The sequence below is a fragment of the Filicampus tigris genome, chromosome 2, assembly GCF_054856515.1.
Source record: "Filicampus tigris isolate MCC_2025a chromosome 2, RoL_Ftig_1.0, whole genome shotgun sequence".
NCBI classification, from domain to species: Eukaryota; Metazoa; Chordata; class Actinopteri; order Syngnathiformes; family Syngnathidae; genus Filicampus; species Filicampus tigris.
The window spans coordinates 32,867,399-32,882,611 of NC_141218.1; the positions used below are offsets into that span (position 1 = coordinate 32,867,399).

Consider the following 15,213-nt stretch of genomic DNA (forward strand, 5'->3'; position numbering starts at 1 on the left):
CCCATTCCAGAAGAATCCATGGAAGCCAGTTTGTTTTGGGGACCTTTCCTTCTCCAAATTAAGCCTTTCCATCACTTTAGTATGAATCTTAGTCTCATCTGTTCAAAATTTTACCCCACCCTTAATTTATTGGGCTTGTCTCTGTATTTTTTGCACATTAAAAAGGTGCTGGGTTGTTTTCCGAAAACACTCGCTGGGTTGCTGTGGATTTTGATCATTTTAGGTTACTTTGACCCAAGGTTGGGTTAATTAATTTGACCCAGCAGATTGGATTGAAGTTTGGATTTGTGCAGCCTGAAGGACTGAAGCTGGTCGCCATTTTGCACACTGGTTTTTCTTGTGTATTGAAAAACAATCTTAAAATAACATCAGTGGTGGCTCGGTGGCTTTTGTGGGTAGTACTGTTGACCTTAACATGGAGGTTGGGGTTCAAATCCCTGTCAGGGAGACAGCAGCATCTGGTTGCATTGGAACTGTGCCAAATACAGCTGGCAAGTGACTTTGTGTGATGACCTTTGGCAGGGGAAAATTGTTGCTGCTTCTTCTTGGAAAATGTTGAGAATAAAAATTGTATTACAGTATTTTTCACCACATATACTAATAACCCTGTAACCTATTTCTTGGTTAAACTCATTACTATGGGTCGTTTACTACTTGTTGGATGGAAGTCTTGAACCAATGTGCATCAATGACTAAATAACCCAGCATTGGCTCGATCCCTTTTACTTTGTAGACCCGGTGTTGGGTTACCTATTTCACCCAGTTTGTGTTTCTTTAACCCAGCAGTTTTAAAAGTGTGGGCATATTCTATTGGGTGCCCAAGTCCGATCCTCGAGAGCCCCTATTCAGCCGGTTTTAGATGCTGCCCTCTTCCAACACACCTGATTGAAATGATAAGCTCATCAGCAAGCTTTGAGAAGCCTGAGAATGCTCCTGATCGTTTGAATCAGGTGTGTTGGAAGAGGGAGCCATCTAAAACAGGTTGGATAGGGAGGGGCTCTCGAGGACCACACTTGGCCACCCCTGTTCTAGTCTAACCTTGCTATTTTATAAGTGCTTTGTATCTTCATCCCCTTTTATTCTAGAAGTCTTCTGTGAGCAGTTAATTATGATAGCTTTACTCCCGCCATCTGGACGTTGTTGCTGATGACACGAACCATGATGTTCTTTCATTATAGCTCTCCAAATGTTTCTCCTGTTATTTTCGGTGATTTACCCGTTTGACATCTGTTACTCTTTTGTTCTTCGGGACATTCCAAATGGATGTAGTGGGGGTTTGCCCACGTTTAAAAAGGCATCTGATTGATTTTCCATCTATCTCGGCTTCACAATTGCTTGTTTTTCACTCATGCACATGGCTTTTACGTTGGTTACACATCAGACTCACTTTTTAAAGTCTCATACACACACACACGCACACACATGAAAGCCAGGTGCAGGGCCACGTGTTTAAACTGTTTGTCCTACTATCATTTAACCTTTGCTCCTGCGAGAGACACGGACGGGCCTGTCAGGGAGCACATGCCAATGCACTTCACTCCACACACGCATACACACGCACACACGCGCACGCGCGCAATACTTGCTGCCATAGAAGCACGCGTGCTCCCTGCTAATGCAGCATGCTGAGTTGTACCTCTGCCATTGCTCCGTTGAGCATCCGCTAAGAGCAGCATTGATGAAGATGTCCGAGTCCATGACGAGCGTTAACCAGCTACACTACGTAACAGCTCAAAAGACAGCGCCCGGCCATGTCAAGCGCGGCAGAGGCAAAAGAATCTCCTGGAGGAGTGCGTCTGTTTGATTGGTCTCGAGAAGAGCACTTAATAACTGTTAAACTGCCCTTGCTTTTCACATTACTCACTTAGTGTAATTCAATTTCAGCCACAGCTGTTTTCACTCTAAACTTTACAGCTGAGGTCAGTCACGTTCAATAATCCGACCCAATAAATAACAAGCTTTTATTGAGTTTGTAGAGAAAATAGCATCCAGTGTAAACAAGATTCAGAGAGCCAAATACAAGGCAAATGTGTAAATCGCTGTGCTTGTGAGACCTTCAACAGCAGCTATTATTAGACCATAACTTGCATGTCGCCGATGTGGCGTGCGTTAGCGAAGTGTATGTTAATCTAATGAAGGCAGAGTATATTTACACTTCCAGACTCGCTTCTCCCATTTCAGAATGCCATTTCGCATGATTGGAAGCAAATGACTTCTGGGTCAAATTTCTCTCCCTTCACTCCTTGTCAATCAAACGAGACCAGTCCGGGAACCTCCTACCTTGTGTCGTTCCAAAGTTGTATCGGCATAGTTTCCTTTTGGTTTTAGCCACCACCTTCGAGAATATCATGCCGACATGATAGCAAGCAAATTATTCAAACACGTCAATTATTGATACAGGGAAAATATTTCAACAGAATTCCCACAATAACGTTTTACATTCTTTTACAACCAAATGCAGTTTATTTGACAGAAGTTCATTATTGCAGAATGTTGAAATAAAAGAAAATCAATGCCAGAATACACAATTGATGTTAACAGTTATCTAGATTTTTTTTTTTTTTAACATGAAAAAGAAAATGTAAAGTAAACAAGCGAACAATTAACTAGATGCTGTATTTGCAGTACCTCTCTTTATTAAAAGAATTCACTGAGTTTCATTAAATAACAAAAGAGAAGTTCTTTGGCAATTTTACTTAATGTTTTGTCTGAATATCGAAGCACCATTTAAATGTCAAGGATTACAGTTTGAATTTGGCTTTTTACCTTGTTGTAAAAAAAATGTACCAAATATGATGAACAAGACCTTAAGCACTGCAGACTAAGCAGGTGCCCACAACTTATGAGCGTGTGTGCGTGTATGTGTGAGCACGAGTGTAGGTATGTGTGAGTGTGTGTGGGGGGTGGGGGGTGGGGGGGGGGGGCGGGTGGGGGGGGGGGGTCGTGTGTTATTATTGCATGTTTTGGAGGCAGGTGCAAAGTTCAGCTCTCCCAGTATGAAAGCAATTTGTCTAATTGATAAATCAGGAATTAGTTGGGAGTTAAAACTGATTGTCCTGCATAGGCAAACATGGAAATGACAGACAGTATCAAATAGCAGCCCAGATTACATGTGTCTGCAGACAAAGGGCAGGCTGTTTGATAGCAACGCACCTGACCACTCACTCAAACACAGGCAATCCCCCGCCCGAGTTCTTCAATTAACTTCTTCCTGCTATTTCCACGTCCAGCAAGCATTAGCTCACTGTCATGCTTGGCCATGACAAGGTAATTGCTGTTTGGCTACGAGCGTTTGTGGGGAAACAGGTCATTTCCCGTGCTTTGCCCAAATCGAGACTCCTACGGGGAGGGGTGTGAGTCTTGAGACCAATCAGGGAATTGTCACATCAGCGACCGAGCTGGCCAGCTCAGACTATTCTTAACATCTTGTTCTGGGAGTATTTGAAAGGGTCAGAATTATTCATTTACTGGCCATTCTGGAATTGCAAAAGTGATAACTACAATAATGATGACACGGCTATGATAGAGGAGCCAGTCCTTGCATAGGTAGACTTCTAAAAAAAAGAACATGCGTTTCTGGTTTGTGCTGTTGTTTGTAGGAAAGGATTGTGCCCTAAGTGCCCTGAAAAGGTATTTGCCCTCTTCTCAAATTATTGTTTTTCTTGCCCAAGTTCCCCACTTTAAGATCAACCAACAAATGTAAATATCAGACAAAGATAACCCAAATAACTGTAACGTGTAGTTTTTAAATGGTGATTTTAATCATTAAGGTGAAAGAAACTATTGAAAGCTACCTGGCTTTATGTGAAAAAGAACTTGCCCCCTTAAATCAAAGAATTGGTTGGGCCACCCTCAGCAGCAACAAATGAAATAAAGCTTTTTGTATAACTGGCAGTGAGTCTTTCATGTCTCCGTGGAGATATTTTGGCCCACTCTTCCTTGCAGGATTGTTGACCTTTTCTGCATCATGCCACTGCATTTCAAGCGGATTCAAGTCTGGAATTTGACAAGGCCACTCCAAAGCCTTCATTTCGATGCTTTAAGATATTCAGAAGTTGACTTGCTTGTGTTCTTTTCAATGTCTTGCTAGCCGTCAAGGTCCTGAAGAATAAGAGCAGCCCCAGACAATCACACTACTGCCACTATGACTGCGCCTTACAGTTGGTATGATGTTCTTTTTTTTTGAAATGCTGTGTTACAATTAAGCCAAACGTAATGAGACACACACCTTCCCAGTAGTTCAACTTTCGTCTTGTCATAGAATATTCTCCCAAACGCCTCGGAAATCATTTAGATGTATTTTTTTCTGTTGTTGTTTTCTGGTTTTCCATCCATCCATTTTTCTGGACCACTTTATTAGAGTCCCAGCTGTCTTCTGGCACTTTGGCATGGTGCATACTGAATTGGTTGCTAGCCAATCACAGGTTGTTGTTGTTTTTTTGTTTTGTTTTTTAAAAATAAGACAAGTTGTTATGTTCTTTTTGGTTAGCAGCTGGATTTGCCTTGGAACTCATTTTTGCCCAGTCTCTTCCTCATTGTTGAGTCACGAACACTGACCTTAACAGAGGCGAGGGAGGCCTGCAGTTCTTTGGATGTTGTACTGCGTTCCTTTGTAACATCCTGGTTGAGTTGTCACTGTGCTCTTGCGCTCTCTGTAGGCCAGCCACTTGTGGGAAGGTTCACCACTCTTCCATGTTTTCTCCATTTGCGGATCATTTGTGCAGCTCTCACAAATGGTTTGCTGGAGTCCAGAAGTTTTAGGGATAGCGTTGTAACCCTTTCCAAACTGTTAGATGTGGATTACTTTATTTCCTCATCTGTTGTTGAATTTCTTTGGATCATGGCAATTTGTTGCAACATTTTTTTTCCATTTAAGAGATTTCTTGACTGAACAGGTCTGTAGTTAGTCAGGCTTAGGTGTGGTCAGTGAAAATGAACCCAACTTTCTAAACAATGTGATTAGCCACGTTTAACTCATGATTTAACATGGAGCTCAGTTTGTTTTTCCACACAGGGCCAGGTACATACCTTAGAATAATGTGTTTTTTTTCATTAATAAATAAAATTTAAAATTTCGAAGTTATTTTATTTTTACTTGGGTTATTTTACCTTCTCGCTGCACTTTACACTGCAAAACCCGTTGCAACACACATTCCAACGAGAAAGCTACTTTTTGCCACTTCAAGATGTTAATGCTAGGGCATTTGTTTTCATAACATATTAAAAACAGTTCAGAACTGTATTTTTCAATAATACTCTGAATTATTGTAACAGCAAATTACCTTATAATTAATATTTTTGAATGGTGGTTTTATAAAAATGTAATGCTATATAGATTAGTTAGTTAGATTAGTTAGATCAGTTAATTCAAAGAGACTGTGTAGGTCGGATGGTTTTTTGATTAATTATAGTGGTCAGGTGCTAGGTTTTGGTTTTCAGTGTGTACGGTCAGGAGAGTTTTCTTTATGATTTGATCTTTCCTTGATGTTGTTTCTTTGTTTGTTTTTGGCATCACAGACACAGCTCAAAATACTTCTTAAATACAAATAATCCCTTCAGTGACCGCTCTGTCTTGACTCTTTCTGATGTCTCCACCCCCCTCCAGAGAGCTGTAGCACACTTGGCTTGTTACTCTCCTTGGGCTGGAGACGGTCAGAGGCGGTGGTTGGTGGCCAGATGCCATGAATGTTGCCGCAGTAGAGCCTCTGTGCTGTCTTCAGCTAGTTTGGTGTGTCGGGAAATAGTTGCAAGTTGAGGGTTCAAGGGGAAGCTATAGCGGCAAAGACAATATGGGCCAGCACTTTCTGAGAGATGAGGCATGAAGGAGGAAGTAGATCCTTGAGGGCTGAGAGGGCTGGGGAGAGGTATCAAGCACGGGGGGCTCGACGGAGAAAGACCTGGATCACGGCAGTTGGGAGGTTTCTTTCCCTGCAGCATAGAGAAGAGCGAGGGGTCTCTTAGTGGAGACACTGGCGGCAGGCCTCTGAGTCTGTCTGCTCCCACGGCGGAGAAGGCTCTGCTTGGCAATGCGGGGTTGGTTGAAGTTTTTCCGTAGAAAGGAATTGCAAGAGTGTGAAGGCCAGAGTCCTGGCAGGAGAGGGAAAGAAGGGATGATGAAGATGAGAAGGGCAGGAGACTCTTCAGCGGGGAAGCGCTTCTGGTTGGGGACTCCAAGCTCCCTGTTGACAGGTGCCAGACAACATGAATGAAAATAGCCTTGAAGAACAGAACAGAAGAAATAATGCAAGCTGCAGTCATGCAATATACCTTGAAGCTGTATGGCAAATGGCTTGAAGTCCAAGTTGAGAGGGGACCTCCAAGGGTAAGACTCCAGTAAGCCATCCAACACTCCCCTGTCCACACAATGACAAAAAAAACATAAAACTTATAGAAATAAGGGAAAAGCCTAATACCAAGTATTGACATTTTGGCTGTGGGAGGTGTGACATTCTGCAGCGCCTATGCCAACTTTATTTAAAGCGGAAGTCAACCCAAATATATTTTTTTCAAGAATATGTTCCCAACAGGCCCACTCGTTGAAAAACGGCATTCTGGTTAATTTTGCGTTTGTGGAACATAAGTTAAGCAGCAAAATGCACTCGTTTTTAGCCATCTCTGGGGGCGGCCATTTTGTCTTCTGTCGACTGAAAATGACATCACAACTGCTTAACTTATATTCCACAAACGCAAAATTAATCAGAATGCCGTGTTTCAACTAGTGGGCCTGCTGGGAACATATTCTTGAAAAAAATATGTTTGGGTTGACTCCCGCTTTAAGGCTTTTATGTAGTATCACATTTTGGCGGTTCAACTTAACGTCTCTCTTGCTCCCAGACGTGGAGTGTTTTCTGCAGCTACAGTATAACGTGGTGATGTTATGCGAGGTTTTCCGTACCTATTCCTTCCTGGATCCCTGAAGCCCTTGGCAAATGGGTTCCTGTCAATCTTCAGTTTTGTGATCTTGCCCAGACATGAGGAAGATGTGTTAGTTTGGATAAATGGTAGGCGAGTGACAAGATCAGTTTTACAACAACACAGTAAGTGGTAGAGTTCTCCAACTGATGAATTACATCTCCCAAAAGCACCCAGAGTGATCTGCCGTGTCATACAGTATATGGTTCACAGGGAGATTTTTTTTCACTGCTTTAATAGGCTTTGGACCCTAACAGGCAACGCTGTTTAGTTTCTGTAATAATAGCGTCACTGATCGTAAAAGCGAACCCTGATGGAAAGGGCTGGCAGTCCTGGTGGTGGCTGTCTGTTACTGAAGGAAAGTAACCAAGAGCAGGTCGGCTCCACCGCACAGGGACACACACACACACAAACATACACACTCGCTATGAGCCACGGGCGCCACTGAAAACCAGGACATTCAATGATTTTAGTACGACATGGATGTGGGCCTCATCACCTTCAAGATGTTGAGATTAAACCTTAGTGAGGTCAGACAGACCAGAGCTGCTGACTGAATCAGTATAATAATCACTCCACATCTGCTTTTGAAATATATTTGGCATTGAAAGGATTTTTTTTTTTTTACATTTTCAAACTGTTAGTCAAATTGGGTTGTATTTAATTATTGTGCAGACCATTTAAGCATTCAATAGAATCATGTTGTTTCAGCAAGCATTACCTGTTGATTCTGATAGGCTGTGACAGTGGTGAACTCGGTTTCTGGGAAGGAGAAGCTGAACACTCCCTCAGCAGGCAGTGACTGGATCTGGGACAAGTCCATCCTGGGGTCATGTTGGATGATGTGCACGCGTGGCTTGTACTTATGCATGGACTGTAGAATTATCTGGATCAAGAGAAAGTGCTATTATACAGTAGCTCCATTTTTTGGTAACTTAAATGTAACACGCAAAATAACATGCAGAACTTGGTGTAACAATGTTTCAAAAAAATTGTGGAAAAACACCCACTGTAGTTTTCTTAAAGTTAAAGTGATGTCATCAGCCATCTCAACCAATAGCCTAAACATGCCATTTTAGAAAAGGGAATGTGACAAATAGAAAAGTGATAGAAAACAGACCATTTACTTTTTCATGCCAGAAAAAACAAAACCATACATATAGCCTACCCTGGTGAAGAGTACAACAATTAAACCATTTGCAAATGCTACACACACAACACAGCAAATTTACCTATGCTGCAAAACAAAACAAAAAAAGAGAATAAATACCGATAAATAAATAAAGACAACTCTGAGCCAAACAGTTTTCATTTTCGTATGCCATTCAAGTTGGTATACGGTATATTCAGTAAATTCCCAAAACACAGTCCGACCAAAAAAAAGAAATTTGGGGCCCTGATCTTTTTAGGCTAATATTTTTAAAATAATATTGTTCGAATGCTTTAGATATAGAAAATATCTAAACGAATTAAAAAACAATATGTTCATGGTTTACAATCAATTGATTAGTTAAATTATTAACTTTAAAAAAAAACCATGAGTGCAACGAAACATCTCTTGAATCCTTACAGATTCAGATTCATTTCCCCAAGTTGGATTTGTTTGCTTGTTGTGCATTTTTTAGATTGTAGCAGTCTTCTAATTATGTCTTTTATCATTTATTATTTTGGGATGTAATTTTTACGTCAAAATCAAAAAATCAATGAACCTGTGTTTTTTGTTTGTTTGTTTGTTCGTATCCCTACATTAATGGTAGTAGGGGCAACACATTAAGACCAAAGTTTTTCTCAAAGCTAAAAAAAAATGAAGGAAGAGGCTCACTTATAGGGCCACCAACATAAAAATCAAGATATTATAAATTGGTCAACATAAAATCCCAACACTAAGACAATTGAAACACTTTTGAGCTTGCGTGCTGTGTTTTACTTTCTGCAACTAATATTATGTTCCTGACTTCAGGTCATTTTTCAGCAAATTAATGAATCCCAGCACAATGTTGACATTAATTTTACAATAATTTAGATCAAGTGAAAAAAAACCCTCAACGTTTTTTTTTACTCCCAAGTGTTGAGGATTAAATTGAAATAATACCAAGGGGTCTTACTTATTCCAGTTTTCCTCTCTGAAGATTTAGACTCATTCGTGTACGTATAAAAGTATGTTTCTTGGCTCTGTTGCAGGTTGTTTGAGTCACCATTTACTTACATGTCCTTTGTCGTCCATCTCGTTGTTGGTGAGTTTAACTCGGTCAAAGCTGATCACCTGGCGCATCCACGTCTCTCCCGCGCACGGTGAATCCGCGTGCACATAGAGCCTGGGTGAGATGCACGAATGGTCTGTGTTTCCCGCCACCATCCACTGCGAGCTGTGGTAAACATACCTAGGGGGTGGATAGCTTCATTTATCATTTTATGTTTAACATAAACGCATTTGGGTTTTTTTTCTAGAGAAACAAATAGCTCGTACTACATTATACAGATAAATTGTTGAGAGAGAACTATTATTGTTTTTGTTTTGGTTATACCGACATGTATTATGTGGGCTACTGTATTCATGCACGTGCTTTTTGTCACACCCACGCACATACGTGCGCACACACACACACGCACACCCCCACACACACACACACCCACGCACACTCGCCCCCACACATGCACGCACGATTACAATAGAAAAGTTGTAAACATAATAAATGTATATCATCAAATATAAATAAACACACCTATAGCGTTTAGAGTCTACGGGCATGACGTCCATTGCGATGTAATACTGCTGGCATGGGTCCAGATTCCGCACTTTGACGCGAACGGATGGAAACATTCTCCTAGAGGTGTGGGGGAAAAATGCATTTTTTTCCCCTTCGCTTTATTTCACACATATAATAAATAAATAAATAAAAATAAAATAAGAATAAACAACAACAAAAAAGGAGTGTAATTTAAGTGCATTAAAAAAGACAGACATACATTACATGTTCGAAAAATTTCAAATGCAAATTTAATATATTGAATATGTGTTTCTCTCTCTCTCTCTCTCTCTCTCTCTCTCTCTCTCTCTCTCTCTCTCTCTCTCTCTCTCTCTCTTCCTCTCTCTCTCTCTCTCTCTCCGTCTGTCTCCAGGGTTACGGCCAAATTCAGATCAAAGGTTCAGGTCGGGGGCCCTGTGTGGGACATCAGCACTCCGGAGATTTATGACCTGTTTTCTCGGTAATTAAATTAACGGAACCCAGATTTCAGTTAGTTAAAGCTCACGAACTCATTTTAGTGGAAATAAAAACATATGGACAATTTCAAACTGCAGATGCCTTTTGTACTGTATATTGACGGCTCCGACTATGCATTTGATAAAAATGTGGAAGAAAATAAATCATTCAAATTGAGTGAATTCAAAATTACATTTGATGTCAAAGCTCGTTGTGTTTTTAAATGGCGACATTTCATTTCAGTCTATTTTGTATTATGAATTGCTTGCATAATGTTTCATCTAACCCTATGATGCACGTTCAATTCTGTTTCAAACTCGCCTCCCTGTCAACACCAAGCCGTCTGCAAAATATTTTATAATATACAGAATGTGATCACTTATGCCGTTGGAAGTGACTTGAATGTTACTATATTCCCTTTATAATTTCAAGCAGAGAGTTCAAATGTGTGTATAAAGCATTACATGTTTTTTATATGGTCCTATTTGACATAGGTCTAAATCGATTAATCTGTAAATAATATAGGTTACTTGATGATGACGCATGCTTCCTTCAAAGCAGACTACCTTCCAGCTTTGGTGATGATCATTTCGGTGCCGATCTCAAAGAATCTCTTCCAGAGCTCTGAGCCCTGCAGCTCAACCCGCACCTCTCTGTGCGGGGTGCATTCACTCGGTTTGGGCTTGCTGGACAACCCGACCGCTGAGGCCTCCGTGACCTGTAAATCCTTAGCCTGCGTTTGGGTGACCGGGCACTCCGCTGATTCTGAAAGCGAAACCATTTACTCCTTTTAAATTTATACTTGAGACAAATGTTTTCGTAAATAGTGGTTGGCTGCTTCTCAAAAACACGTGCCTGCAGTGGATATATTTGAAAGTTGATTTGAAAGGTTTAATTTTTATCTTTCATAATTAGTCTTATTGCAGGGTTCTGTCAATAAACTTGTAAATAAATAAATAAACCATTCCCAATTTAGTATGTTCCTCACCTGCAGTGAAGATGCTCTCGTCTGTGCCAGTGTGTCCACGTGAACTTGAGACCTGTTCCTCCGACACTTTCATCTTCTTGCAGGGTTTCCCCACCAGCGCTTCGACAGAAAAGGCGTGCGCCTTGGAGCTGAGACCTTGCATTTTGGCGGATGACATCCCGCGAGGTTTTTCCCAACCTTGATTTCGCACCCACCGGGTTTTCATTCAGGAGCCGCAGCAGAACCTCGACAGCACCGCAGGGAGCTGCTATCCCCCTCTCCCTTCGGGTCCTCGGCGCTTCGAAATTAATCCGATTCCATTCCATGTGTTCTCCAAGATGTTCCCCTGCATCCAAGTCAATGATTGTTGACACGCCTCCCCTTGCTCACTACATTATTCCCCTCGCCACTTGATTCGTTTCAGAGGTCTCCCTTTCCTCTGCCTCCGTCACACAAGGGAGAGGGAAGGGCGTATTCCTCCTACTGCGCTTCAAATGACAATTGTTCCGTTTTTCCCCTCCGTTTAATTTCATCATCATCACATAAATTTGACATTTTTCAAAGTTTTCCAAGTGCGCAGATTTTATCACCAGCAATCAAAAGGTATTGTTTGAGTTCTTCTCACGTGGATTTTTCTTCTTTTTTTTTACCGTAGCCTATACTGAATGAAGGAAAACCTAAACGTTATTTGGTGGTTGGCTACATCGTTTTATTCTCGTCAATCGGCGGTGTGCGTATAGGCCTACTGTATGAGTAACACAATGTCGTTTTTAAATAACTTTTTGTTAAACTGCATCGCCATGGATGCCTAAATTGCAAAATGCCAACCAGACCAAGAGCAAACGATGGGACCTCTTGAGGCCACAACCAATCATGAGTGCGTTTGATTGAATTAAATATTCCCAAGTGTTTTGTTTTACTTAATTACATCGAATGCGTTTCCGTAGCTTTTAAGACGAATGCATAAATAAAGTGAACATTTAGGAGCACTAATGGTTAATTAGCGTTACAAATATTTTCCTCTGTTTATTAAGACCATCTGGAAGGTGAAATATCGCCACCACATTTCTTTTGAAGCAAACATTTCCGATATTAATTTGAAGACTTTCCCTCAAGCCGCCTCTTGTGCCCCGTTTCTGTCGCGAAAAAGTTTTTTTTTTGTTGTTGTTATAATTTTCTCTGCTCTTTCTTTCGCAGCGACCGGTGATTTTGTGCGCCAGTCTGGTTCTCATAAATGCGGAGATCAGATGGAGTTTGGCGCACTGGGGGAACTGGGCCGTAATGACAACTCGGGATTATTACATTACTGCCCGACATGAAATAGATCCGCTTTACACAAATAAAAGTCGGCGCGGGCTGTATTTAAAATGTTTTAAATCACATGATATAATTGCTCTGAGGAGAAAACAAATGAGCGCGTGTTTACAGCACGGTTGGTTTGGTTAGTGATGGAAATCTCTGACAACAGCCGGGAAATGGAGAACTATGACCAACAGAAATCACATGTTCTCTGTCATCATAACCCTGTTTCGGACCGCAGCTTGGATTTATGTTTATTCACTCCCAGTTTGTCATTTGCTTTCAAAGTGCATCCCAATAAACCTGCGGTCTATAGGGGCAACATGCAACTAGAAATAACTACGCGCAGGCACTCCATGAACGAATACGACAGAAGAGTTTTTCATATTTTGGGGAGATGCTGTCTTCCTAAACAGGCCATAAATCACCATCATGAGATTATGCGGTGTCAGTTGTGTGATGGAGGGCGTTCAAGTGATGGCTGGCTGGCTCGTAAACCAAACAGGAAGATCATTGTGGTTGCTTTTTGATTCGCATTTCAGCGCCATTTGTCTCATGCAGGGATGCTTGGGACACGTGTTTAGCTCTTAAGCACCATAAACAGCAAAGGGAAGCATGAGGCTCACATCCAATTTAACTCGGGCCTCAGGTTGCCATTAATGGGAAAGATGTGTGACTTGAGCAATGTTGCGGCGTCAAACCGATGAGATACTGCATATGTCAGGGGTGTCAAACTCGTAGTGATGGTGTCCCTCGGAGGGCTGACTGTGAACCCATATAAATGTATATACACATACATATATGTCTCATATGATCACATACGCACAACAAATTGATGGACGGCTAGTTTTGAAATTAGAAGCCGGTAATTAATCGTTTGTTGAATTATTTTTTAAATCGGAGGATTGGTAACAAATAACACATTGTAGTATCTTATATCTCATCTCATATCTCAGTGTTGTTAAAAGTGAACGCAATTTGCAGTATCTCAAATCTCAGTGTTGTTAAAAGTGAACACAATTTGCAAGAAACGTGAAGTTGACGTACAACCACATAAAATGAGGTTGCGGGGCGGATCCGGCCCCCGGGCCTTGACTTTGACACCCGTGGTCTAGCGCAATAAATCAACGTGCCATAATGGCTGCTGGCCTTTAAAGACGTGTCACCAGATAGGAATATAAGCGTTAAACATACATCGTCGCTGTCATGTGAAAAACATTTTTTTTCTTATTTTTACATGAATGGTGTTTCCACGTTACAGACATCGCATTAATGTGAAAGTTAAAACAAGTTTGTATTGGGACACAGCAATGTTACAAAGGAATGGGCACTGTTCTCAATAAGATGGAAGTGAAAATTGTCCAAAATATCTTGGTAGGAATTAGGATTTAGAGGGGACTTACGCTCCTTTTCCACTGTACAATTAAAGAGCGATTTGAGTCTTTGTTATGTTGCTCCTGGATTAATTGACTAGTTCTGAAATGACCAATCAGATTTGCTATACCTGTCAAAGAAAAAAAAACTCAATCTGTTGTTGCAGCCCCTGCAAAAATGCCTATATAAACAACACCCTTACACTGACGCAACCTCATGGACTCCAATACAAGAGCTGTATCAAATCTTTTTACAATTGTAATAGCATTCTGCCTCTGTCTCTCTCTCTCTCTCTGTCTCTCTCTCTCTCTCTCTCTCTCTCTCTCGCTCTCTCTTTCGGTGGCTGTTGTTTGCAGTGATGAATGCACACACACACACTGTTTAAGACTACTGAAACTAGCTGTCTCAGTCACCAATCAACAATATTATTATTATTATTATTATTATTACTAATAATAATAATGATAATTGATAATAATAATAATACATTTAAAATGCACTGTACTACCATCCACTGTTCTAAAAGGGTTCAATTCAGCACATTTTTGCTTAATTTTTTCATTTTATTGCATTTTTTCATTCTCTCTATATTTTTCCATTTCGATCAGGAACAGCATCTTATTTTATACCCATGTTTGAGCAGGCTCATTGGGCCATTCTGAAAAGTCAATAATTAACCAAGCATAAGAACCAACTACTAAAATGTGTAAAAAGTTTGAAAAGGTGGATTTATAATATAATTGCGCAACGTATTTCAAATCGTATTGTGAAAATCGCTAAATGAAGTTTCAAGCCCCCAATAAAAATAATATAACTTGCACCAACCTTTGAGGACTCCTGGAACAATGAGGGGTGTCTATTTTGTTTATATGGTGTTCTTTGTCCTTTCTGCACACATCAAGTCAATGAATGAGCGTTGTTTTGTCAGCATTACAAGTGGTTCATGAATCCACTTGATTCACTTGGTGTGGCTGTATAGCACACTTGCGTGTCTGCTTATGTGTGAGAGCTGGTGCCCAGCAGTAATCACAAGCAACCTGGCACCCACAGCAGGCGTCTCTCTGCACTTTTAGCGAGCACATGCACACCAAAATAATGTGAGTGTATAAACAGGGCTGTCTGTCTGTTGCTAAGTGCTGAGTGGAAGTGACGGGACCTCCTGATGGTTTGTTTTAACTTAGGTCCTGATGCTGAGCAGCTAGTATGTGTTTGTGTGTTGGGGAGTGTGAGGGTTATTCTGGGCATGGGCTGCGAGAGCGGATGCCCGCTCGCTGCCAAATGTCAAACTTCCAGCAACCGTCAGCTGTTAAATATGTGGAGTGTTTTGAGTATGAAATGCTGTGCGCACTTAGTGTATTGTAGCAATAATGACATGAGTCTGTGTCAAACATAACCTTTCTAACTTCCGCCTACTCCTTTTTGAATATGTGAACTATGCCCAAGGATGAAATGTATTGC

General features: G+C 41.0%; 1 protein-coding gene across 1 annotated transcript; it reads right to left on the reverse strand.

Moving 5' to 3' along the window:
• Positions 1-5,234: 5,234 nt before the first annotated feature.
• On the reverse strand, positions 5,235-12,430 carry tbx22 (T-box transcription factor 22). Its single transcript, XM_086023255.1, has 8 exons — positions 11,104-12,430; positions 10,682-10,880; positions 9,636-9,737; positions 9,119-9,293; positions 7,634-7,798; positions 6,896-6,960; positions 6,268-6,353; positions 5,235-6,179 (listed from the first exon to the last, which is right to left on the reverse strand). The coding sequence occupies exons 1-8, from the start codon at positions 11,306-11,308 to the stop codon at positions 5,653-5,655; spliced, it is 1,524 nt and encodes a 507-aa protein (XP_085879381.1). The 5' UTR covers positions 11,309-12,430; the 3' UTR covers positions 5,235-5,652.
• Between the last annotated feature and the right edge of the window lie 2,783 nt (positions 12,431-15,213).